At 35.6% G+C, this 25,450-nt stretch overlaps 1 protein-coding gene across 1 annotated transcript in view; it reads left to right on the top strand.

The window, feature by feature from the left end:
* Nucleotides 1-25,450, top strand: part of GPC5 (glypican 5) — a 766,577-nt gene that overhangs the window by 382,984 nt on the left and 358,143 nt on the right. The window contains exon 7 of the mRNA XM_035564881.2: nucleotides 16,654-16,816. Coding sequence (XP_035420774.2) covers nucleotides 16,654-16,816 — 163 coding nt within the window. The remainder of the gene's footprint in view (nucleotides 1-16,653; nucleotides 16,817-25,450) is intronic.

Genomic DNA, 25,450 nt, shown 5'->3' with positions numbered 1-25,450 from the left:
TAATATGTTAACGAACCTTAATGAGCGAAAGGTAACCATAGGTCAGTCTGTAATCCAGCTTCAGCTGTTTTCCTCCTTCTTGTTTTCTAGTTTTCATCCCTTATCTCCCTTGCTTTTACTAGCTCGAGGCTACCAGTCTCCCTGTTTTCTTCAAGGTTTCCTTGTTTTCTTTAGTTTAAGACTACAATTACTGCCTTGCTTTTTAGGTATGTTTCTGTTGATCCACAGAATTTGCTAATGCAAATATAGCCTTACAGCAGCATCCATAATTGAAGTTGCAAACCTATGGCTTAAACACAGGAATAAACTGCTATATGCTAACTGTTGAACCAGTTACTGTATGCGGTAATTATGAGCATACACATTCATAAACCAGGACAAGATTGAGTTTGTATAGCTTTTACTGATAGAAAGCTAACAATTCAACCAATAGTGCATTAGCTAAAATCATTCACATAGACACTTACCATGGATTTGCTTATACTTAGGGTGGGATTCATCTCAATTCAGCATATTGCAATTATTATGAGATGGAGGCTTTGATTACAGCAGCAGTTACCATTTGAGAAGAAAATTCAATCTCTTCGTTTGCTGCCGTTCATGGTCTTGCTACCGCTATAATGTTTGTAATGGGGATACAAGTCTGCAACATTCAGGTATTATCATTTCACTGATATGAATATGATTATTGCTGTTTTTTCCCCTCTATTATTTTGTCTGTGATGATAAAGATAATTTTACGAAGCTGATTTTTATTTATGTTCTGATCAGGAAACGAGCTGGCATTAAATCTACATAAGGAAAAGGGGATTCAACATTGTTTATTCTTATTATATCGATACACTTGATATGAAAGAAGCTCAGGTTTGTTCCAGATTTTCATGCAACAAACAATATTTGACTGAATATAATCAATATCTCACAGCTGGACAATTTGTCCAGAAGGATGCTGTGAAGGACAGCATCAAAGGCCTTACCGAAATTCAGAAAGATTACGTCCACTGCCTTCCCTTCATTCAACAAGCAGATGACCTTATCATAGAAGGAGATCAAATTACTAAGACAGGAAGCATTGCTGAAGCCTTGATGGACATGCACAATGGAATCTTGACATATCTAGTGGCTATCTTACTTTGATAAAAAGAGACTTCGATGTAAAATTTCAATATTGTTCAACCAGTGAAGATGCTTGTCAGTTATGATGTTCAGATCAATTTTCTTGGAATCCAGAGAAATAGAAGGTTTCCTCTAGAGCATTAAGTGCATGACCCCTCACTGTATTTTGCATGTTTCTCTAGTCTTGGAGTGCTTTTTGGTTGCTTCTTTTACCTCTGGGCCTGATGCAAACACAGAACCCTCGGAATTCCTTCCTGGCAGGCTTGAAGCATTCTGCTGACTAGTGTAGTGGACCCTTTGACACGTTACAGAAAACTTTGGGTAAAGGACTGAACTGGATTTTGATAAAGAACATTTGCTGGATAAATTGCTTTTATTTTTATTGAAATGTTATTAAGGTATTCACATTATGGGTTTTTGAAACACATTTATATTTTCAGTTCATGATTGATATTTGTAGGGTGCTTCTAAATTTCAGGTCTAGAGAGCATTTTCTCAATCTGTACGTTGCATTCACATTCTTGCTATCTGTAGACTGCATTTCAGGAGGAAACTTGGGTGTTCAGCTTCTTCATTTATACATTCAGTTGTGATTTAACCTGGCAGACAGCAGGCCGTCAGGTATGGGAGCATCTATGTGGTGTACTTTTGCAACTAGGCTCTCTACCCAGGCAGCAATAACTTGCCACTGTGCATCAGCCCAGATGGCTTTGCCTGATTTTTTGGATGTGACAGTCATGATATACCTGCCCATATCCTCCCACGTACTTCACTATGAAGGAAATTAACTCTACCCCAGCTGAAACCATGACATACCTGCATTCTGATTTCAGTTGAAAAAACTTTGACATATAGGCATACACAAGATCATGTACACTCTATTGTCTGCATGACCTGGACAATCAGGGCACCAGGACTCTGGGATGCACTGTTTGAGTCCTGGCTTATGTAGCAAATTTTACAAAAAACAAACAAATAACAATAACAACAAAACCCAATACCAAACTGATTAATTTAGTTGTGCAGTATTATAGATCAGTGCCTAAACTGGACTGTGAACAATGACAAAACTACAGGAGTAGAAAGGTTGTGCTGAACAACACTACTTCACATCTCAATATATTCTTTTACAATTAACTAGACAGCAAATACAAATAAAAAGCCTCTGGAGCCCTCGGTAATTATTTTGTTCTTCATTTTCTTGAATTAGAAATTTAATATGTATTTCAGTCATGGATAGTGAAGTGAATCTATAGACTTGACTATGTGATCTCTAAATCTTTAATTTTCATCCAATGAGGACTTTCTTTGATCACACCAGTAACTATTTAATGACTTTTTTATTGTACATAAGTCATTGCATATGAAAGGACATACTACTTAACATATTGTTAACAGCATTTTTATTTTTCTCTGTTATTAACTTATAATTTAAGCATATGAAATATATTTAGAGCTACTACTTACAAGTAATTGATAGTCAAAGCTTTTAGGAACTGTTGCAAGCACACCAGAAATTTAGGAAATATTTACCTTAAGCTATATCTGTTAAATACCCATGTAGGAGGATGGGGATAGAATCTGTGGTAGATGGTAAGAACCCTACTGTGAGGCAAATTGTCCAATTTGTAGACAGAAGAATTAAAGTAGAGCCACTGTGCACAGAAGTAAAATGTGGAGTAGACTTTCCAGTAAACATCCTCAAAATGATCTTAATGCATTTTGGAGCTTAAGGAAATTGCTTGGATTGTTTGCAAATCACGTAGCTAAACCTGTGATTGTATCCTCTCACATGTTTTCCAGAGACCAGTGTAATAGACTTGGAAAGACTGCATTCCTAAAGCAGCAAAGGGTTAGTGATCTGCCCTGAAAACAAGGGATTAAATCTGCTTCTTCCAAATCCTGATGTGGCTGGAATCATGAAGCTCCTACCAGGAAAGTAGGAGATCCATTATAAAAGTCAGAAAGGGCGAAAAATTAGCCTTTTGGAAGCAAGTAAAACCTGAGATCTTTAGCTTTTCTTCCAAAGGTGTGCTCATTCTGTATGAACACTGTCTGTATTTCCCCAAGGAAGAGGAAGATATATATTTAACAGTGTTGCCTTGTCTCCTTCATCTGAACCCTATGTCTAATTGCAATAATGAGAGCTCAGTTTTATTAATGGGGGCAGAGGAGGGAAAATTAATAATAAAATTCTACTCCACAAAGGAACGTATATTTTTTTTCCCTTTTATACCAACTGCAAACAGTTGGCTCTCTGATGAAGTCATATCTTCACTGAAAATTTGTACAAAGCTAAGTTTAGAAAGCTGATTGTTCTTAGTAAGGAAGAAATTTGCTGGGCTACACATGCCAAGAATATTTTGCAAACAGCAAGAGAAATGAAGGTTGAAACAACTAACCCATTAAATGCCTAATACTATAACTTGGCCTACAAACCCAGAAGCGCAGTTATGATATTATTTCAAAATTAAGCTAGTTTCTCTCTTTCTGTAAATAATAGGAAAGCGAATACTTCAAGAAGTTTCATGAGTCTTTGAAATGTTTGAAAGGATTTGTGCTGAAAATGTATAGGTATGTCTTTCTTGTATTTGGGCAAAACTCTATATGGCAAACTTAGTGGAAACAATATTAGGAACAAAGGAAAATGAGCTTCTGCATACCACATCTTATTTTCTTTTCCAATTTACTTCATTGAGTCTGTCCATGCATAAGGAGAGGGTCTCAAACTAGCCTATTAAGTAAAACTAGCTTGGAGGTTCTTCTTAATAGTTTTACAGCCCTGAATCATTAGCAATTCTGTAAACATACTTAACATTAAGCTAAAATTCTTCTGAATTGAATATTGTTACACATATGCTAACTCTCTGATCTCATGATCTCATGATTAGCTGAGTTATATGCAAAGATTTTACTGTAAAGCTTATGGTGAAATGACTTGTGAAATTGGTCCAAATCTATGCATAAATAAAAACTGACAACAATATTATGTGTTTGGGCAAGAATAAAATATCTTCAATAGAAGTGAAGATAGAAGTACTAGAATTCTAATAGGGAATAGTCCTGTTGAAAAGTCATTGATCAAGGTTTGATTTCAATTTGTTGGTACAGAGTTTATTAATTTCCCATCCTGAACAACTCATTTTAAGTGAAGAATAGATTATCTGGATGTTATATATTACAGCATATAAACAAAAGTTACGAAATTCTCATTAACAGACTAAGAAAGATATGATCATTTCAGATTTAAAAGACCTATGAGAAGTTTAATTCGATGTGAGTAAGGCTGAAATGTAGGCTGAAATATAAATATGTCCTTGGGACCTGTGTAGTAAATACAATAAACCCTGGCAATGTTTACATTTTAATTACTATGGTAATGGGTATTTTCAAAATGATATACCTAATTCTATATCTAATTCTAAGTCTTAATGGGCTACATAGTAAGCCTAACTTATGTTGTCTTAGTGATCTGGACCAAATAGTCTGTAGTCAAGATTTTGCGTGGAACTGTGAGGAAAACGGTGAGAGTATTGTTCTGGCTAGAGGAGAAGAGAAACTTTTAGAGTTCTAGCATTACTTTATACCACACATTTCACTGTTCTTTATACAAAGAATGGTAATGATTCCTCACATACTAACTGATAATATAACAAGTGTGTTAATTTATGTCAAAACTGCTTTAAAACAACAGATCTATATTGAAGCATATGGGGGGCCAGCCGACATACAGCCATTGACATATGACAGACTTGCCAACAGTTTGTATGAACTCTTTAGCAATACAGATTTGTATATGTATTTCATCTTGCAGTTAAGGACTCAACCCCCCCCCCCCCCTTTTTTTTTTTTTTTTGTGCATAATAGTTAGGAAGAAAGGGAAAAATTAATTGTGAATCTGAACCTTGACATCAAGTCTGAAAAGTAATTGCTCTGTGAAATCAAGCTTAAAAAAAAAAGTTAGAGCTCAAGCCAGAGGGAAGTTTATGTGCCTCTTAAAGAATGGCCATGTTTCTGATGTTGACTATGTACTGTTTGCTTGTATTTGTTGATGTATGCAAGACTCTAACAGAATCACAGAAGTTGCACAACCTACCAAACAGAAAAGTGTATCTGCAGTGACTGTGGCCTCTCTTCAGGGTTCTGTTCATCCTCTGTAGGAAATAGACACCACCCCCTGCACCCCATATTACAAAAATGAAAAAAAAAAAAAAAAAAAAAAGGAAAAACCTAAACCAGTGCCTCCTGTCAATGGTACCAGAGACACACAGATCCATGTGACTGATGGTCTACAAGACAGTGGATAGCACTCAGACCCTCATACACATATACACACAAACACAGAATAGAGTCCCTCATTCTAAATAACAGTTAGAGATTATGTTTAATGAGAAGACAGGGCAGATCTGTGATGACAATGTGCAGGGCATGGCCAGATGTGTACTGACAAGCCCCTTTTTACAAATGACTATCTCTTTTCATTTCTTTAACCATCTACTTATTACCTATTATTTATTCCCCCTATTCTCTATTCTTTATCCCTTTATTCTAATATATCTCATGGACATATTACTATTAGTCCACAGGAGGGTCATTAGGATGATCAAGGGGCTGGAGCACCATTCCTACAAAGACAGGCTGAGAGAGTTGGGGTTGTTCAGCCTGGAGAAGAGAAGGTTCCAGGGAGACCTTATAGTGGCCTTCCAGTACCTAAAGGGGGCTACATGAAAGCTGGGGAGGGACTCTTTGTCAAGGGGTGTAGTGATAGGACAGGTATAACAGTTTTAAACTAAAAAATTGTATGTTTAGATTAGGCATTAGAGGAATAAATTCTTTACTCTGAGGTACTGTAACAGGTTGCCTAGAGAAGTTGTGGATGCCCCATCCCTGGAAGTGTTCAAGGCCAGGTTGGATGGGGCTTTGGGCAACCTGGTCTAGTGGAAAGTGTCCCTGCCCATGACAAGGGTGTTGGAACTAGGTTATCTTTGAGGTCACTTCCAATCCAAACCATTCCATGATTCTCTGATTCTATTTTCCCATGCTTATTCCTTCCTAAATCCCCTTGATCTCTCCTGTTCCTCATTTTTGGTTCTCCCCCTAAGCATCCCATATTATGTTTCTAAGCATCTCATATTCAGTCTAGTATAATCCCAAATGCCCTTCCCCTGCATAACATAATGTGTTCCACAACACCTATGGAGTAACCACCTTAGTCTCTGAGGTGATCTGTGGAAATTGTGTCCCAGTGGGTGTGGTGGGTGTTCTCCCAGAATATGGGACTGAGGATCTTCTGGGAAGGGCTCTGATTGGGTTATTGAGGTTCCCCTCCAGTCATTGTGTCAATATGTTCCTTTGTACTAGTGAAGATTATCATTTAATCACATTATCTAAATAGTGAAGTGTTCTAACATCTGAGGGAAGAAGTCGCTGCTCTTTCTCTTCTTTCCCCTCAAATAACAATTTAATGATTAAAGTACTAGCTTGAAAAATAAGAGATCCTAGTTCAGCTTCCTCCATTGAGAGAGCCTCTATGTCAAAGTTGTAGAATCTTTGAGAAGGAAGAACTTTGTTTATCCTTCTGTAAGTATAACATTCAGATGACCATTGTGACCTTAACTATAAGGCTACAAATCTATGCGTTCTTTTCAGAACTTTGGGCCCAGAAAATATTAGTAATTTATTCTTCACCATTGCATTTTCATAAGAGTAGCTTGAGAACACATCTTCCTTTAACTTAATAAAACTAGAATACAGCATGAGAGTTAGATAACAGGAGAAAATGTGGGTATGAATCACTGGGGACAGTGGAAGTGCTTCAATCTGAATCTCCCATTTTCTGCATGAAAACCCTAATAATGAAGCTATTATATGAAAGATAATGAGCAATATCTGTTCTTCTGTTGGCTGAAACTTAGGAAACAGTGAAACATGTAGATTCTTAATTCTGTATCTGCTTCCATAATGCTGTGCCTATATGAATTATCTTTGCATTTGGGGGACATTATGAGGGTTATTTTTCTACCAAGCTGTTAATCTACTGGTAGTGCTTAGTACTGCACTACACTCTACCAGCTCCCATTAAAACTACTTTGTTTTCTTTGTAATTTATAGAGTAGTATAGCCCAGTTCTGGATGTAAAAGAACACTACAATAAAACTACAAAAGAAAGAAGATAGCATTTTGCTATATGTGATAGATAGATGATCTTTTAGTGACTTTTAGTTTATAAATGCAACTGTATTATACTAACATCTATAGTACATGTATTCAAGTTGTCTTATTGAAATGATTGTGTGCAACACTCCTGATTCAAACACCTTTTCAGCTTATAATTTATTAAACATTTGATGTTTTAAAGATATAAAGAGAAATGGGAACACTGAACCCTAGAAACTAAGCCTCAGACTTTTTATCCGTTATGATTTATATTGTATCAAAGGTGTTCTGTATTTCTCTGCATTAATACTTGATCTTGTGATGATTCTTATTTCTACATAAATTTACACTACAGAACCATGCAGAAATGAATGCATTGCAATAATGAAATCCTTGTCAGGTTAAGTGCTATAAAGAAATTCTACTAGCATTTGAAACAAAATCCAAACTCCATTTGTCATATATTATCTCTGGAGCAGCAAGGATATGCACATATGTAATTGGATTATAATAAATTGAAAACACCGAAAGTGTCTTAGAAAAAGTCTTAAGATATTCTTCTAGGCTTTAACAATATTTTCTTAATTTTGTAGTGAGGCCTTTAATGCTATTCTTACTCCCAACAAAAAGAAAAAAAAATACATAGCTGCATTGAATAGGTGTTTCTAGTATTCTTCTGATTAAATGTTCTATGTGGGAGGAAAAAAAAACAATAAGAATAGCTCATCTTAAAGGAATTCAGAATTTTTTGTTTCATAAAAGCTGTAGAATGCTGACTCACCTATTTCTGATGTTTAGTTGTTGGCATGCTTTGTGTGAAGTATTTTGCATATAAGAAAAAGCATTCAAAGCTTACTGTTGCTGTGCTAAAGCAATGCATAAAACTTACCATATATATATATTAATTGCAAGCCAAATGAATAAAATAAATTCTTTTGTAATTTGCTCTCAGATAGAACTTATAAACATTTTTTTCTCTGTCTTTGAGACAGTAGGAAGTCTGACATCGAAAGGTTGACATTTACTTTCTTTCCTTCCTTTCTTATTGATCTCTTCATGAGACTTTGAAGGAAGAAATTATAACCCCACCTTGGCAGGAATTAGTATTAGTTTTCCTAGTTACATAGTAAAGTTTCTCATTTTCACTTTGTTCTTTTAAATGGTCACTTTCCCCTCCCCCATCCTACATTTTCTGACAGAGTCAGTTTTGCTAGAATGAGTTTTTAGTGCAAGAATTCAATGAAATAATCAGCCCTCTTTGGAATATTTAGTGCCAGCTGCTACCCTTCCAAAATCAGTAACATGTCCGTGTGTTCTCACATGTCTTATTGTAGGATGAGGTCAACCTTCTGAAGACGCCTAGTTCTTTCCATTGACTATGAAAGATCTAGTGACTCTAAAAGGTGTCTAGTACCATTTAGCTAGCCTGCAGATGTTTAAATTTAGTACACAAATCCTACAGTGAAGAACATTTAAACCTCATTTGTACATAGAAGCTAGTTTTTTTTGTTGTTGTTGTTGTTTTGTTTTTTGTTTTTTGTATTCTTAGCTGGAAACTGAGACTAGAGCAGGGGGGAGAGTGTAAAGAGGATGGAGCTGGTCTCTTTTCAGTTTTTCCCAGTGAGAGGACAAGAGGCAATGGACACAAAATGAAGCACAGGAACTTCTGGTTGAATTTGAGAGGGCCCTTTTTTTACTGTGAGGGTGACAGAGCACTGGAACAGGTTGCCCAGAGAGGTGGTGGAGTCTCCTTCCCTGGAGATATTCAAAACCCACCTGGAAGCAATCCTGCGCAATGTGCTCTAGGTGACCCTGCTTGGCAAGGGGGTTGGACTAGATGATCTTCAGAGGTTCCTTCCAAACTCGGCCGTTCTATGATTCTGTGAATCTGACTTTTGGCTTTGATAAACATCTTTCATTTTACTTTAGACTGAGATGAATGAATCCCTGGATTTAACTGTCCTTCTGCAAAAATAGATGCCTAAGTTTAGATTGCTAAAGTTACATTAAGTGACTCCCACCCTAACAGATGAAGGGATACATAAGCAGTTTGTGAGACTGGCGTGAGCCCTTTAGTCTTAACCTTTCATTTTGTTTAAGCCTATTCTAGGATATCTTTGAAAAGCTCAGATACAACTACTCAATCAATATTCTCTACATTACTGTTTGTAAATGCTACCTATTTTCTACTTTTTTAATATTGTTTTTATAATGCACATATAAACAAGTTTCTTATTCTATATGTCATAAAACTAGGATTTCTGCATTCTAAAAAAGAAGAAATAGTGCACTAAATTCACATGTCAATGAACAGTGTTGCTGGACTGATCCTGATTCTGAACTGTTCTTCAAGACTGAAAGATTTCTGTTAATTTCTCCTATGTTGGTAGCAGGAAGAACAGGGTTAATTACAAATAAATGGTGTGATGGAAATATTTAATAACTGAGAGCACATGGCCTAACACAATACAATGTACTGCTGAAAAATTCTTCAATTTCCAAAATAATAAAAACTGTCCATAACCTATGCACCACTCATTTCACTCTAGGAGGAAAGTGGTCCCTTTACAGACTTCAGATAACCTAAACAATAAAATAGTTATGATAACGGAAATCCTAAGCTTGCATGTGCCTGTAGAAAGGATTCTGAAAAGACTAATGTACCTGGAATTTTTGTGTGTGCTAGCTATAGGAATACATATGACTTCATAAATATTTATGCAGGGTTCAAAGCCATCTGTCAACAATTAAAGTATATGTCACGTTTAATAACATAGTCTGCATAGATTAGGATTACTATAATTAGAGTATTGCGCACATATTACAGCTGCAAAACGGATGAGCCAGGCTTTCTCAGGAATTTCAAAAAAGACTCTTTCTATGTGATAATATTCTGCATGATACTTGATTGCATCTGAATAAGTAATGTTGCAGACAAATAGCATAGGCAGCTACTTGAACTTGAAGCTAGTTTTTCTGAAAAAAAGTTACAATCTTATCACACGTACAAAGACCCAAGGGGACTTAAAGAATAGTTCTATCAAACCATTCAGAAGGCTCTGATTGCAAATGGTTCACTTCTTTATATACCAAGAAAACTGTTCTCAACTAATATAGTGTCCCCTCCTCTACCACTTCCATGCTTCTAGAATACCTTAATTCTCTTGAAGTTTTTGAAAAACAGGCATGATGAATTTTGACAAGACTAGGCAGTAGCAAGGTCTATTTCAAGAATAGTTTGGTGGTAAAGAGGATTTAAAAATATAGCCCTTCATATGTGATGAGTCTCAATTTATGCAAAGCAGCCTTGCTACACAATGAGCATAGCCAGAGGAGTATAGTTATATAGAAGTCACAAAAATAAATGGCAACTCAGGAACAGGAGCAGGGGGTAAATTGTGTGGCAGAAAGGCCTTGTTTGGGAGGAAACTGGAAAACTTTCTGTGTAAGGCTTAAGTGGGGCGTAAATGATGTATGAGAGTTTTTACTAGCTTTCTGATTTAAGGATATATGCTGCAAATGAAAAGAAGATATATAGGACCTTAAGAAAAACTTGGTAAATAATGTAGAAGGCCTCTTGACGTATGTTTTTGCTATGGGATGTTTTGTGGAAAAGAAATGCAGCAAACTCTTCATAAAAGATTGGTCCAGACAGTCACTGTTAAGGACTGGTGATATGCTTTTGTAATTGCTACTTGAGCTCACTTACCTAAGGAGATTCTCGATTATTAATAATTTTAAGGTTCTGCTCAGTTTATTTCATAGTAGGGGGGGAAATTACTTTTGCACAGATAATCCCTCCCCACCAAAACTACTCTATAATCAACACAGATATAGTTCATTGTGAGATAAATGAACTTTCAAGGTTTTTCTTTCATAGTAATTGAGTTTTTTATTAGGTTTTTTAGGTGTGTACTCCCACGTCATCTTCTATATCAATTTGAAATGCTCTGATATGAGAAAAAAAAGTACATGTGCAGCTGTTGCTGATGCAAATGTATTTTTAATGTTTATATTTTGTTAACTATGAGGGACCATTTTTAACATACATTATCTACAGAACAATGGCTAATGCAAAAGTAATGGATTCCTTCTACTGCCTTCTTTTATTTAACTTGGTTTCAAATACTTCTGGGAGTCTACCAGTTTTATAAAAATACAGTCTGAATATTTTTTTTTTTGTCTTGCTGAAAGACTTACCTTTCCTTTTTTTTTTTTAGTAGCCTATAAAATTCTGACATAATGAGATGTGATGAAGTGTGTCATAGTTTGCTGTTAGTAATTCAGTGATAACTGTACATAAGAGTCTCTCTTTTCTCTGAGTGCATAAATCACTTGTGGTAGCACCTATTGTTTGTGTATGCCTCCGTTCGATTGGAGCTAGTGGAAATCTGCATAAGCCATTATTCTGTAATCATTCTTCCAGATCTAGACTCTATAAGGATCAATGCTTCAGATTTAGAAGAATATTCTGTATTCCCAGGTAAGTTCTGACCACAACACTTTTGTGGATCTAGCCTTCTACGGCAATTATTTGTTGGTAGACTTAAGTGTCTTAGAGGCATACTCTGACATTTATGCAGAGATTTCTGAAATGTTAAGGACTCCTACAAACACAGCTTGTGGCCCTGCTAATTTTTTCCCTGAGCTGTTCACGTCCACTGTGCTGCTGTGGATATCAGTGATGTGTATGAATATAAAGTCTACCTCTTATATGCCAGTAGCCATTGTAATTTACTTCCAGTTTGCATTACCTAAGAGTCCTACTCTTTAGGACTAAAAGAAAGATGTTTTTATCTCCTTGAGGAATTAAGAGTATCCTGTGTCCTGTTTGTCAATAATTTGTTGATTAGTCTGCATTATATGCTAGGCACCAGTGATAATGGTACCTATCATCTCTCACTGATTGTACTGGTAAACTGTGGGTGAATTATTTCATGGTGTCATCATTAGTTGTCAGAGAATAGACTTTATAATCATTCATTAGCTTCGTGGCTTATTCAGAACTGGGGCACTCAGAATCCCTGTCAGAACAATTCAGGTGCAAAGAGCCTGCAAATTGGCGCAATATTAGATTGGCATTATACTTGAACAGAAACAACTTTCTTTGCTGTTTTCTGACTTATTTCCTGCTGTAATATTATTTTCCTGCTTTTCTATTCGGAAACTATTTAATAATCAGAGTGATACAAATTGGGCATGTCTGCCCTGTGAGATTCTCCTACATATTTCAGACCGGACTATGGAGTACTTTCCTATAGTGTGTCTTAGGGGGAGCTATCATTCCTCACATCTGCATCTTTCATACTATGTTTTGTTAATAATCATGGTTCCAGTGGATTAGTCCAAATTCTAACATCAAAGTAGATGCTTTCAGATGAGTGGTTGAGTGGTTTTTGTTTGTTTGTTTGTTTTTTTCCCTTGGAAGGTCATCTTCCATTTCATGTAAACAAACGTTATTTCCTTTGCTTCTTGATTTCCTTTTTCTTTATAAAGATCCGGATAAGTGCTATCTGAAAATGCCATAGAACTGGAGAAAGAACTTCCACTTTGGGAAGTGGCAAAAATGAGGAATTCATTCTCTAACTGCCTTAACATAGCTATGCTTTCTACCAGGCTATAATCCAAGATAGCTTTACCCACTGCTGTGTATCAAACATGCACAGGGCTTCACCTGAATGTAATGTACTTTTGATCTCTCAATGGAGCTTATTCAAATTGTAAAATGGTGGATGTGAAGTTAAATTATAATGTCAAAATAGGTAGAAATTAATTTATTTCTCAAGAATTAATTTATTTCTCAATAATTAAAAAGGATGTAATTAGTTAGCCAATAAATCAAGATGAACACAATTCAGTCAGTTCTTTGTCCGGAGTAGCTGAATGAAATCTATTGACCTGAATTTATTTGTTCATTTTTATACAACCAAATGGTACAGATAAAACAGATAATTAAGATGTAGCATGTTTTTGCTGCTGGTGGTGTTTTTTTTTTGTTTGTTTGTTTTTTTCTTTAAGTTAAAGTTCTGTACTGTGTGTTACAATGAGGAAATACTCATTGAAAGCTTAGTCACTTCACAGGGCTTTCATGCACTTTGTCAAGCCAGGAGCAAAAGAACATCTGCTGTTACCAGCAGTTTTGGATATCTTTGACTTCCCAGGGCAAATGACCATAACTGATTTCCAACCAAATTAGCAATGGCTACCTTTTGGCATAATTTGGAAGGCAAATAAAACTGCATTCCTTATGAGATACCTTAATTGCCCTGCATACCTTCCCAACAGTGTGAAATTTTAGGAATCATATGGTCAAATCTTCAATATCTGAACTTGTCTTTCTTGCCAATAGAGTGAAATAGCTGTGTTTTATTGGAATTAGTCTATCTCATTCTAAGATCTCATCTTCTCCTCGCTTGTACCAGAATCCACTCAGATGGGGGTTGGAATTGTTGTGAAGAAGTAATTTTATCATGCTTCTGGTATGTAAGAGAAAACTGTGTGAAGCAGTACTGCTTGCTGTGAACCAGCTCCCCTGATCAGCCACTGAATTACATTCACTGAAATCCATTGTTTAAATAAATCACCGATTTCCTCACTCACAGTAGGGTAGAAATAGGGAATTAGTAGATGTCCTGTCTGTTAGTATCCACTCTTACCAAGGGAGAAGTGTGTAAAATTCACACAAGAATAAGATAAAGGTAAAATTATTAGCAAATTATCTGCAAAATATTTGCTCTGTCTAGTGGAGGGGGTTATACCAATAACCTTAAAACAAATACAATGAAACAGGTGAGCAGTAAAGAACAGTGAAATAAAAAATCCAAGCAGATCAATGGCTCTATAGAAGAGATACTAAAAATGCTCATAAAATAACTTTAGAAATTTTTTAAATGAAATTTTGCTGCTGCTGTTTTTTGTTTGTTTGTTTGTTTGTTTTTCCCATTGTTGTTGGCCTGTATTACCTCTTAAATTTATGTTTCTCTTGTTATTTTTCTCATTTATTTCTGTTTGTAGCTATGCTATCTTCATGGATGGGTGAAACGGGCAAAGAACATTAGTCTCTAAACATTAATCATACGTAATGTGACTTTGTTCTGCTATTTCTACTACCTAGACAGAAAGGAGAGTACAAGCTAGGGTTTAATTTTGCTTACATTGGTTATCTTAGAAACGCCTGACTCATTTACTTAATTTTCTGAGGATGACTTAAATTGCAGTGAGATGTTAGTAAGACATTTTTTTGTTGTTGTTCATTTGTTTTCTGTTTGTTTGTTTGTTTTTCCCAAAGACCAAAAAATTAAATACTTTGTGAAATAACCAAATTGATAATGTGCATAGCTGGGCTAGTAGGAAGTGTACCAAGGGACAAGAGCAAAGCTTTTGCCTCTCTCTTCACTCAAATCCAGTAATAATTGGAAAGAAAATCAGTTGCTCATGACAGAAATCATGTGAGAACCTGAGTTGAGGGGTTTTAGCTGTATAATGTGCTCCCAGATATGAAGAAGGATTTTTAAAATAGAGAAGACTGAGGCATGAGTAGTTTTTTAAAGAGAAATGCTGTCCTTTTAAGTACTCAGGTATATAATACTAACCAGAGGAATAAACTTTAGCATAATTTATTCTTCTGGTTTGAAAGAGTTCAAAACAGTCATGCTTCTAGAAATAGTTCTTCTAGGTTTGATTTGATTAAGTAAATTTGATTTACTGCTGGTCTCCTTTGGGATTCCCTCCACAGGTGTTTAAGATATGCACATAAATGAAAGAGAAGAAATATTATGACTGAGCTTAGTTCACATTGACTGCAGCAGAACATCATCAAGATGTTTTTATTAAAAAAGAATAAAATTAAATTAATAAAAAACAATGTTTCCCCTGAAGGTGTATGATGTGTAAGATAAGTAAATGGGATACTAGATTTTTGTTGAAAGGGAATCAGTATCATATAAGTTTCAACAGCGTAAACATAAGCTCCCTTGCCTTTCAGTGTTCATCACTCATGAGAGATGAACTCACTTGTAACTTTCTGCAAGCACAGGAAATCAAAAAGAATCCAGTCTTCCATTTAAACCAAATTTAGTTACATGGATTCATACATTCTTGAGAGCCAGAAGGGGCCATTTTTGGTTACTTATTCTGACCTCTTGCATATCCTGGTCTTGAACTTCTGAATTAATTCCTGCTTTAAGACTCTGTCTTAAATCTCTGTCTTTAAATCTCTGTCTGAACCAGAATATATACATATGTATATATGTATTGAAGAACTTGACCACAACTGTTAATAAATTATTTTGATATAGAACAACCCTTATTTGGTTTATTTTTAATGTACAATATTGATAATGTGGATTTGTTTGATTTAATTTGAATGAATAAGTCAAAGCTTTTGGTTCATTTGCTATTTTCACATTGGTTAAAAATAACAGTTTTTTGTTTGTTTGTTTGTTTTGTTTTGTTTATTCCCTTTTTTAAACACTCCAGGAGAACTCAGTTCTGTGCCATCCTTTCTGAACAGAGGAAACAAGACCTTGATTTGGTATTAATTGTGGTACTAATCTGATTTAGTATTCCTATTTCTGTCTTCAAAGCTATCCCATTAAAACCTTTGGCTAGAACACTAGTCTTGATAATTCATAGTCGACTATTTTATAGAACAGAATATTTTATCTTCTAATATGAATGTAATACAATATTTAGACTTGCAAATTTACTTTTGTCTGTTTTATTATAGTATATATTTAAAAATTCATTCTATTGCCTGGCTTACCAGATGAGGTACCTTATTAGACAGTTTGCCACTTCTATTTTTTACTTAGTAGTTCTGCATTTTTTGTAGCAGTAGAAGATTTATCAGCATGGTTTGTGTTTTATACTCCGTTCCAGGTCATTAATGAAAATCATAAATAATCTGGAAGAACTACCCATCCCTACAGGACTGTACTAAACCCACGCATTCCTAGTGATTGAATCATAGAATGTGGACACCACGTGGGTCTGGAAAAGATCTAGGGTCAGTTGCTATGTAGCTTGGATGCTGTCTGTCTGCTCTAAAGGACACTAGTCTGAAGGTGTGAAGAACGTGTCTTTATCCATGCGACTTTGCCTCTGGGCTAGGGATTAATGCCTTATCCTCTCTTGTTTAGCAGTATAGACACAGAAATGTTACACATTTTTAAATTAAAACTGAAGTATACATGTCCAGATACCACTCTTTTAAATCTGACTGCAAACCAGAGGAAACAAAAAATCAGAATTACCTTTCTGTGGAACCTGGTGTTTTCCTTTTAAAGCAGATAAATATCAGAGAGACATATCTGAAATTTTGGCTGCTCACTGAAGTTTTCCACCTGTATTGCTAACTTGCACACTGTATCTTGTCTTCAGCTATTGCAGAGCAAATCATTTCCTAAATATGATAACTGGGATCTGCGACAAACAGGCAGTGGTGGAAGTGTGGATGAACAAATCAGTGGAGATTGTGATGATGAAGATGGTTGTGGAGGATCAGGAAGTGGAGAAGTAAAAAGAGTCATGAAAATTACAGACTGTAAGTCCATGATTCTGTTTCCTTCATACATTTTAAGAGTGAATTTGACATATTTTCCACTAAGAAATACCACTGAATTATCTTGAAACAGGTGTGGAAAAGTTGTCTGTATAATGTTTCCAAGATATACAGGAATAGGACTATAATTATAAGACTTCTATGAGGACGGTACGATGATAAGTATCAGTTTCATCATAGCATATGTTAATGCATATTTGCATTATGTAGACTGACCTCAACACAGTATTTTATCCCATTAAAAGTCAATACAATGACATGTTTATGTGAGTTACTGATTTAGCATGAAAAGTATTACTTGGAAGTTTCACACAGAAATTGTTTCTAATTTGTAATGGAACTATGGCAAAAAGCTAAGATTTAGCTGTGGGAGTTGAATTTCTTAGAGAACTATTGGAATCAATGTGCTGTAGCCCACTAAGCATCAGTGCCATTATTACTGCTTACACTTCTTTCTGCCTTGCTTACTTTTTTATTTTTTCCTGAACCACTTTTGTAAGAATTTTGTACGAAGAATATTTGTAAGACCTTTGTTTATACATTTCAGTGACATAGAAATATGAGTATGAGCAATTGGGTTGAAGCACAAATAAGTTGTCCGGTTCTCTGAATCAGTGCTATATTGTGCATCTCTTCTCTTCCAAGTGAAGAAATATAGGCAGAGATGATGGGAATAGATTCCTGCTATCATCAAAATTATATTTTTATACACTCGGTACTAATATCTAAGTAAAGGTTGTTGTTAATCCCTGAGTTTACCTATATTTACTGAATTTGAGTGTGCTCTGAGTTTCTGAGGACAGGTCCTTCTTGATTTGATAGTGAAGAGACAATTTAGAAATTCAGTCACAGAGAAGTCGTACTGCATGCTTGCCTAATTCCGATTTAAATAATTGGAGAAATGAGACTCTGAGCATTGTGGGCATGCATTAGCAGGTCAGTCTGCATTCAGCCTAAGATGCTGTTGCACTGCTACCTAGTATATATATTTTCAAGGCCTGATGAAGTTTCTTTAGATGGAATGTTAACAAGCACTTATTTCCTGAGAGTGCCTTCTTTGTACATATAAACTCAGAGAAAAAAGTTAGAGATCAAATACTTAAAAGCAGTTGTACTTTGGACTACTGGATATACTATATCTATTTGATAATGACACTCAGTGGTATGGACAAACTGTAAAATAGTCTTAGAAATGACTAGGGGTATTAAACAAGTATTACATTGCAAAAATATTGAATGAATTGCACATTTTTTTTCCTTCTGCATTTGATTTTTCTTCATATTAATATATTTAGTGTAATCTTTTCAAAATGTCAAAAAGATAGCTAATTAAACTTTGTATTCTCATTATTTTACATGCATCTCTGGGATTATAAACTATGTATTAGGCAAGTTTGCATTTAATGCTGTTTCATTCAAACCTTTTCTAAGACACTAGTAAACAAAAATATGAGTCCATACTGTTTAGTGTTATGACTTTTGTATATTTTTTGATTTACTAGTAGCTTGAGTTACCTATTGTGAACTATTAAAAGACTCCATGTAGTATGAATTTTGTTACAATATAGGTCATGAAAATCTTTTTCTTGGGAAATCATTTAAGTGTATACTTCAGATAACAAACTGGAGCTCAGATAATTCTTGTGCATCTCTGGGATATACAAGTAGGATTTTAGGAATTAAAAATGAAATTGAAAGTCCAAAAAAGGTAAAATAAGCCTATTTTAGTAAGCAAACAAAAATATGTTTTCAAGATTAGTGATGAACAAGAATGAAAACATTAAGAAATAAATATCATCACTATTTAATCTGGTGGAAATTTCTTAGCTTCAGATGACTGCTGCTGATTCCAAGCTAAAGCAGATCCTGAATTCCCTATTTCTAAATTGAAATGATAGATTTATGCTGCCTGTATTGATTACTGCTCTTTGTAAAGCATGACTAAATATCAGGCATGGTCAACCTGTTAGTTAGGTAGTTTGTTAGTTCTGATGCTTTTTGTGCTGAAGTAACAAATAGTTTAAATGTTGGAACATGAAGTCAACCTTTACCACTGCAGTTCACATGCAGAACACATACTCTTTTTACAGTCATTTTGTCTTAAAAGAATGTAATGAACTCCAGCAATGAGATATTTACGTTATTTTCAAATATAAACATTATAATTATGACTTAAAAATGCATTTATGATTTTTGAAGCTCAAAAAAGAATTATGACATAAAATGGAGAGTTATATCATAGTTATTTCTTTTTAGCAAGTCACATTAGTGGGTGAATAAGATTATTTATGTGGTTTAGTAACATACACATTTTAACTGGATTCATTATGCACATGGAAAGTTTACTTTATATTCTTTTGATACACGCAGGCATACAGATGGTGTTATTTTTTTCCTTACCTAAGAAACTTTTCATAGTCTTTTGCTTCTGGTCAACTTTTCATTTTTTCATAATCAGCCGGGAAAGGAAGGGAGATTGCTACGTATTTGGTATTATAGTAAAGTCTGGGGGCCTTATGCAAAGCCAACTCTCCCCTTTGTTAGCTATTCCAAAGATGTTCACGAAGGGGAATGATCCTGTTTCCAACAAATTCATAATCTAAATAAGCTGATAAAGTATGATACAGAATTATCCCTTCTAAGCACATTACTTTGTATAGAGGTAAAAAATGTAAAGGCAGATGTGTATCTGCCTTTTCTGAGACCATGTCATTGTCTTCTGAATCTGTATGATTCTCAGACTTGGGAAGAACAGAGAGGAAGGGGAAGATGTTTTTGCCAAGATAAAAATTTAGCAATTTTATGTGAACAGTCCCTGAAGTTGAAGATGACTTATTTTTCCATTCAGTATTACAGATGTAAGAAGTGTCTTCACTTAGTGTTGGAGAGTGTCAAATTTGTGGTGACAAGCCTTAGACTTTGGAAGGCTAATGAAGAGATTTGTTACTCATGACTCAGAAATGATAGCCCTAGCATTATACCAGTGCTTAAAATATGTTGTATTTTGAAAATTTGTTTTCATATCTAACAGTCATTTGGTGTTTCAAAGTCCTACAATTGCTCTGACTGCTTCATTCTTTGCAAGTAGCTTTAAAATATAGCAAATTGATGCCGTCCTTTGGAGGAATGGTACAAGCGATAGTGCACTTTAAATGTATAAAATAAACAGTAGTATAAAGTCTTGACACTTCATTTGATAGTTTTATTCTACCCTAACCAAGGAATTCCCACAGGACTATTTCATGTGTCACAATGAATTACCTCCACACACACACAAGAAAAAAAAACAAAAAAAACAACCACCTTCAGAATTCAAGAGGTAATAACGACAAATACTTATTACCTATATATTGATTTGAATATATTTTCAAATAGCTGTGCAAGGAAGAGCTAATCCTGCTATCACTCCTCTGAGGTACTCAATATGTTTTATCAAAATTCTCATAGGACTTACACCAAGACCATTAATTTTCTGAAAAGTGCTGTACCGCTGATTTGTCTTTCTTCTTTGTTGTTTTAAAATTCAGTGCAGCTATTGCTTTACTACAGTTACAGCCATGTCCTAATTCAGGGCTCATATATGTAAAATTATGCTTTATGCTTATTGTTTATACAGGCAAATCTTGTCTCTCAGTTGTTTGATTTTTATCTCATCTGATATTCACTCTGTCTGAGGAAAAAAGTCTCCAAAATGTTTGATTTCTATGACTACTTAATTCATTGATAATTATTGTCTTGTTCAGATTATGCAATAGTGTGATAAAAGTTGGAAATGTTTTGAGCTCCATATAAAAAGAGGGTACAATGATACACATAAACTAATCTATGTCTCTTATATGATTTTGTACTGCATTCTCAAGTTGCAGACACTTTTTCTCCTCTTTCACTTACTTCAGTATGGCTGGCTCCCTTCCCTTCCCTTCCCTTCCCTTCCCTTCCCTTCCCTTCCCTTCCCTTCCCTTCCCTTCCCTTCCCTTCCCTTCCCTTCCCTTCCCTTCCCTTCCCTTCCCTTCCCTTCCCTTCCCTTCCCTTCCCTTCCCTTCCCTTCCCTTCCCTTCCCTTCCCTTCCCTTCCCTTCCCTTCCCTTCCCTTCCCTTCCCTTCCCTTCCCTTCCCTTCCCTTCCCTTCCCTTCCCTTCCCTTCCCTTCCCTTCCCTTCCCTTCCCTTCTTCCCTTTCCCAGTACAATGGCAACAGCGATAATGGTACCAGCCATTTGTACAGCTGTTTTTCTCAAGTGCTTCATCAGCCATTCTCATTCCTGTCCTAGAAGTACTGAAATCGACCAGTTACTGTTCACTGAACAAAATAACTAGGCTGAGTACAAATCTTAGCTACACTGTAACACATGATTTCACTGAGGTAATGTTCATTCAAGGTGCTTGACTGGGACACGAAAATTTTAGGCAGCAAAAGTAAATGTGACAAATTGACTGCATTTACCTAGATCTGTGTTTATTATAAAAAATCCATCTGTCATTAATTAGGTAGGGTTTAAATGAATCATCACAACACTAGATTGAGATAGATTCACTGTAAAATTTTAATCTGAAGGATGAGGATTTACAGTCTGATGTGGAAGTGATATACAACCACACAGAATGTCAAACATGAAATGAAGAGACTCTAGATGATTATTAAACATCTAAACAATAGAGATCTTTAATCATAAAACATAATCTATATTTTAACTCATATGGATGCAGATTTAAGAATATATGTATACAAATTATATAGGTTACAACATTCTTATTAGGAATAATTGCTTTAATGATCTGACTTTTGGAGAATGGCTTATCCAAAAGTATTTTTTAGGGTTTTCTATTTGCAAAGTCAAATCTGATTCTGATGATTTACTTCAAAATATTTCAGTGCTTCTGTCACAGATATTTAACAATAAACATGTTATTGTCTGGTGTCTTTGAATGCATCTTTATCGCAGTATATTGGAAGAACAATATCTTTGTTTCAGAAAGTCATATTAAAGTCATTTAATCACCAGATTATTTAATCTAAAAATCTTAATCTTAAAAAGTCATTTAATCACCAGATTAAGTCATATTAAAGTAGTAGCAATATCATCCGCTAGCATCTTTTGCACAGGTCACAGGTCACTTTCCTTAAATATTTATTGTCCAATTAAAAAAGGAAGACAAAAGCTAGTAAGTAGGTAACTCTGAAAGTTACACTTCCAGTCATAAGTTGTCAACATGGTGTCATATAACACAGTGAATACCTTCCTTTGTTTTCTGGACAATCTGTTCTGCTATTTCTACCCCTTTCACCATCCTCAGCTCCGAAAATAAAGCAGTGCTGTGGTCCAAACCATCATGAAAGCAATGTGGTGAAGGGCTTCTCAGTAGATTTCTGCTGTCTCTGAGTGTCTTGGGATTCAAAGATTTACGATTAATGGTATTCACCAGATAGTGAAAGCACTAAAATCTCTGTTATGATGTTTGCCATCTGTTACATTGTTTTAAAGTCTAATCTGCATTCTCTATTACTTCAGTAAAGGAAGAGCACCTTTATGCCTAAGTAGGGTTTCACGTTTTATTTTGTTAATACACAACAGTATTCTTCTTAATCCCCTACTGTTAATGTGAAGTGTTCTTATTGAGATTTTACATTGTGTTTTATGGAATGAGTATGATTAACCATTTATTGTTTAGCTAGAAGAACTGATATTTAACAATAGTTCTTGTTTTATGTTAATGGGATTGAAATGCATTTTAACCTAATGGCATTTAATGGCATTTTAACCTTATGAAATTCTTGACTTTGTTTATTCCCTGTCTAATAATTCTGTTGATAGTTGGTGGGTTATCTTTGAGAGAATGTTTAAAAGATGATGGTGGAGGAGGATCAGAAAGATGAGGGATCTTACGGAACAATCCATTCCATTTCGAAATGCAAGCAGAGAGTCCATTGCCCCCCTTGTAGCACCCACTGTGACTTCTCCATTAATTCCAGGCAAAAACATACTTTCACACAGAAGCGTTTTTACCCTCATGTAAATGGACTACCATTCAGAATCAATTTTAAAGTCCACAGTGGGAGTCTTGGCATAGTAGTCACTGTCATGTCTGTTCTGAGCAAGGACTGTATCTGTAACTGCCTTTCTGGTGAAACAAGCAAACAGTGTACTACTTCTTCATTCAGTATGTAACTTGTTGGTTCAAACAGCCCAAGGTTGTCTACATATCTGGAAGACCAGAATTTGGGTTGTTCTATTTTCCCCTCTCTGACCAAGGAAACAGCCTGAAGGGTGCTCCAGCTGGTGTGAAGGAAAATTTATAAGTGAATGAATCCATAGAAAGGAGTGAGTATTCTTTCCTGCCCTGTTAATTGGAACCCCAGTATTTTCCAGATTGATAAATTAACCTTTTACTGCTCCAGTACCACATAAAGTGAATATCTCCAGGATGACGACTTTATTCTTATATAGCCCATTAGTTTAAAAGTAGTTCAGATGATACACAAGCTACATCATACCTTGACCACACAATATAATTTTCTGTATTTCTCTGACTATTCCAAAAAGGAGCTCCTGAAGAGCTGTAACCTTCACGAGGAGAATTCAGAACACAAAGGACATAATAGAGTGTATCCTCTGTGCTCTATTTCAGAAAGCATAAAGCAGGAAGCAGTTTTTTGGAAAGCTACTAAAAACTGAGAAGTAGTAAGGCTGAATTTGTTCAAGAGGCAGGTTGTTGAACACTAACAGTAACTCTTCTGTAAGAGTGGCACTGGCTACTTTCCTTCTGCTGCAGAAAGCCTTTAGGCCATTCTCTATCCAGATAAATAGTTATAGCAACTATTAGCTTATTCCTTTTCCTCAGGAAATGTAGAAGAATAAATAAGGAAGCAATGTATGTTGGTACTTTGCTGGAAAGTTTGTCTCTTTACTGGTAACTCTGAATATGAATATTAAGACATGGGTTGCAGTGAAATAATATGTGCAGTAAAAGGCTCCAATTTTCTGGTAACTTCAGAATTAGTGGTATTTTTATAGGGTAAAATATAACCTCATGTTATTAATGCAGGTAATTTGTAATAATTACACTGCTCTGATGTGCTGTGTTTTAGACCAGTGAGTACACTTGTTAAATGCTTTTTGATAACTTAGAGCCTTTGAAAAGTAATTGTGCTTTTTTGTTTGCATTTGTGGTAGTTCGTCATAATTTAATCTTCCTACTGAGTATAACATATCAATACCAGACAATGCACTGTTGAAATGTACAAGATTTTGCATTAGCTGACCTTATTTCAGCCTGTGTGAATTCCCTCAGCAAATTTTACATAACCCTTCCCTTTATTTGTTTTTGAAGTAATGATCCAAGTTGACAGCTCAGATTTAATCCATTAATCAAGTTAAATTCATTACACAGGATGTACAGATGTTGACTCCTGACAAATGATTGTGTTCAAGTGGGAGAATTGATACTCTTTAAATAGGAAGCAATTCAGAATTGAAATCACAGAATCATAGAATATCCTGAGTTTGTAGGGACCCACAAGGATCATGCAGTCCAACTCCTGGCTCCACACAGGACCACCCAAAAATCAGACCATATGACTGAGAGCGCTGTCCAAACGGTTCCTGAACTCCAGCAGGCTTGGTGCCTCTTCCCTGGGGAGCCTGTTCAGGGGCCGACATCCCTCTGGGTGCAGAACCTTTTCCTAACATCCAGCCTGACCCTCCCCCGTCCCAGCTCCACGCCATTCCCTCAGGTCCTGTCGCTGTCCCTAGAGAGCAGAGCTCAGCGCCTGCCCCTCCACTCCCCTCCTGAGGAAGCTGCAGGCTGCCATGAGGCCTCCCCTCAGCCTGCTCTGGGCTGAGCAAACCACATGACTTAGCTGCTCCTCATGAATCTTCCCCTCCAGACCATCTTTGGCTTCGTTTCACCATCTTTGTTGCCCTCCTTTGGACACTCTAATAGTTTTATATCTTTCTTATATTGTGTCACCCAAAACTGTAAGCACTGCTTGAAGGGAGGCCACACCAGCACAGAGTACAGCAGGAGTGGGAAATGTCATCATTTGGTTTTCCCAATGGATAATATGAACATGTCACCTTTTAGTAAAATAAAATGCAAGGAAGTTATCTTTTAATTTATCTCAGTTTTCACATGATATTTCAAATGGAATTGCTTTGTTCTTTCATGACTTCATGTCTATACATTCAATGGATTTACCTGTGCAAACTTCACAGACTGGTGGTGGGCTGTACGTAGTCCACAAGTGAGATTTTATCATGGAAATCACTGGAACTTGGGTACCACTGTGGCTTTTTTTATGCTTCAATAATTTATATAATTTGTATTTCTGTGCCAACACTTGTATCATGCATACAGAAGAATCTTTGAACTTCATATATGTTGACAATATGTGTCTTTCTGAAATAAAATACTGATTTAGTGAAATGTAAATTTTTCACAGGAATGTACTGATTACAGTAAATCCTTCTCTTCAAAAGGCTTTCAGTTCCTGAAAGACAAGGGAAAGAGAGAGAGGAGAGGTTTATGGCAGTTTTATTGTGGCAAGGAATGATGAGATAACAATAGCCTTCCAGTTAATATTAACCTGTGATGACTTTATTGATGTATTATGTAATATGA

The sequence above is a fragment of the Cygnus atratus genome, chromosome 1 (genome assembly GCF_013377495.2).
Source record: "Cygnus atratus isolate AKBS03 ecotype Queensland, Australia chromosome 1, CAtr_DNAZoo_HiC_assembly, whole genome shotgun sequence".
NCBI lineage: Eukaryota > Metazoa > Chordata > Aves > Anseriformes > Anatidae > Cygnus > Cygnus atratus.
This window is presented reverse-complemented; position numbering and strand designations above follow the sequence as displayed.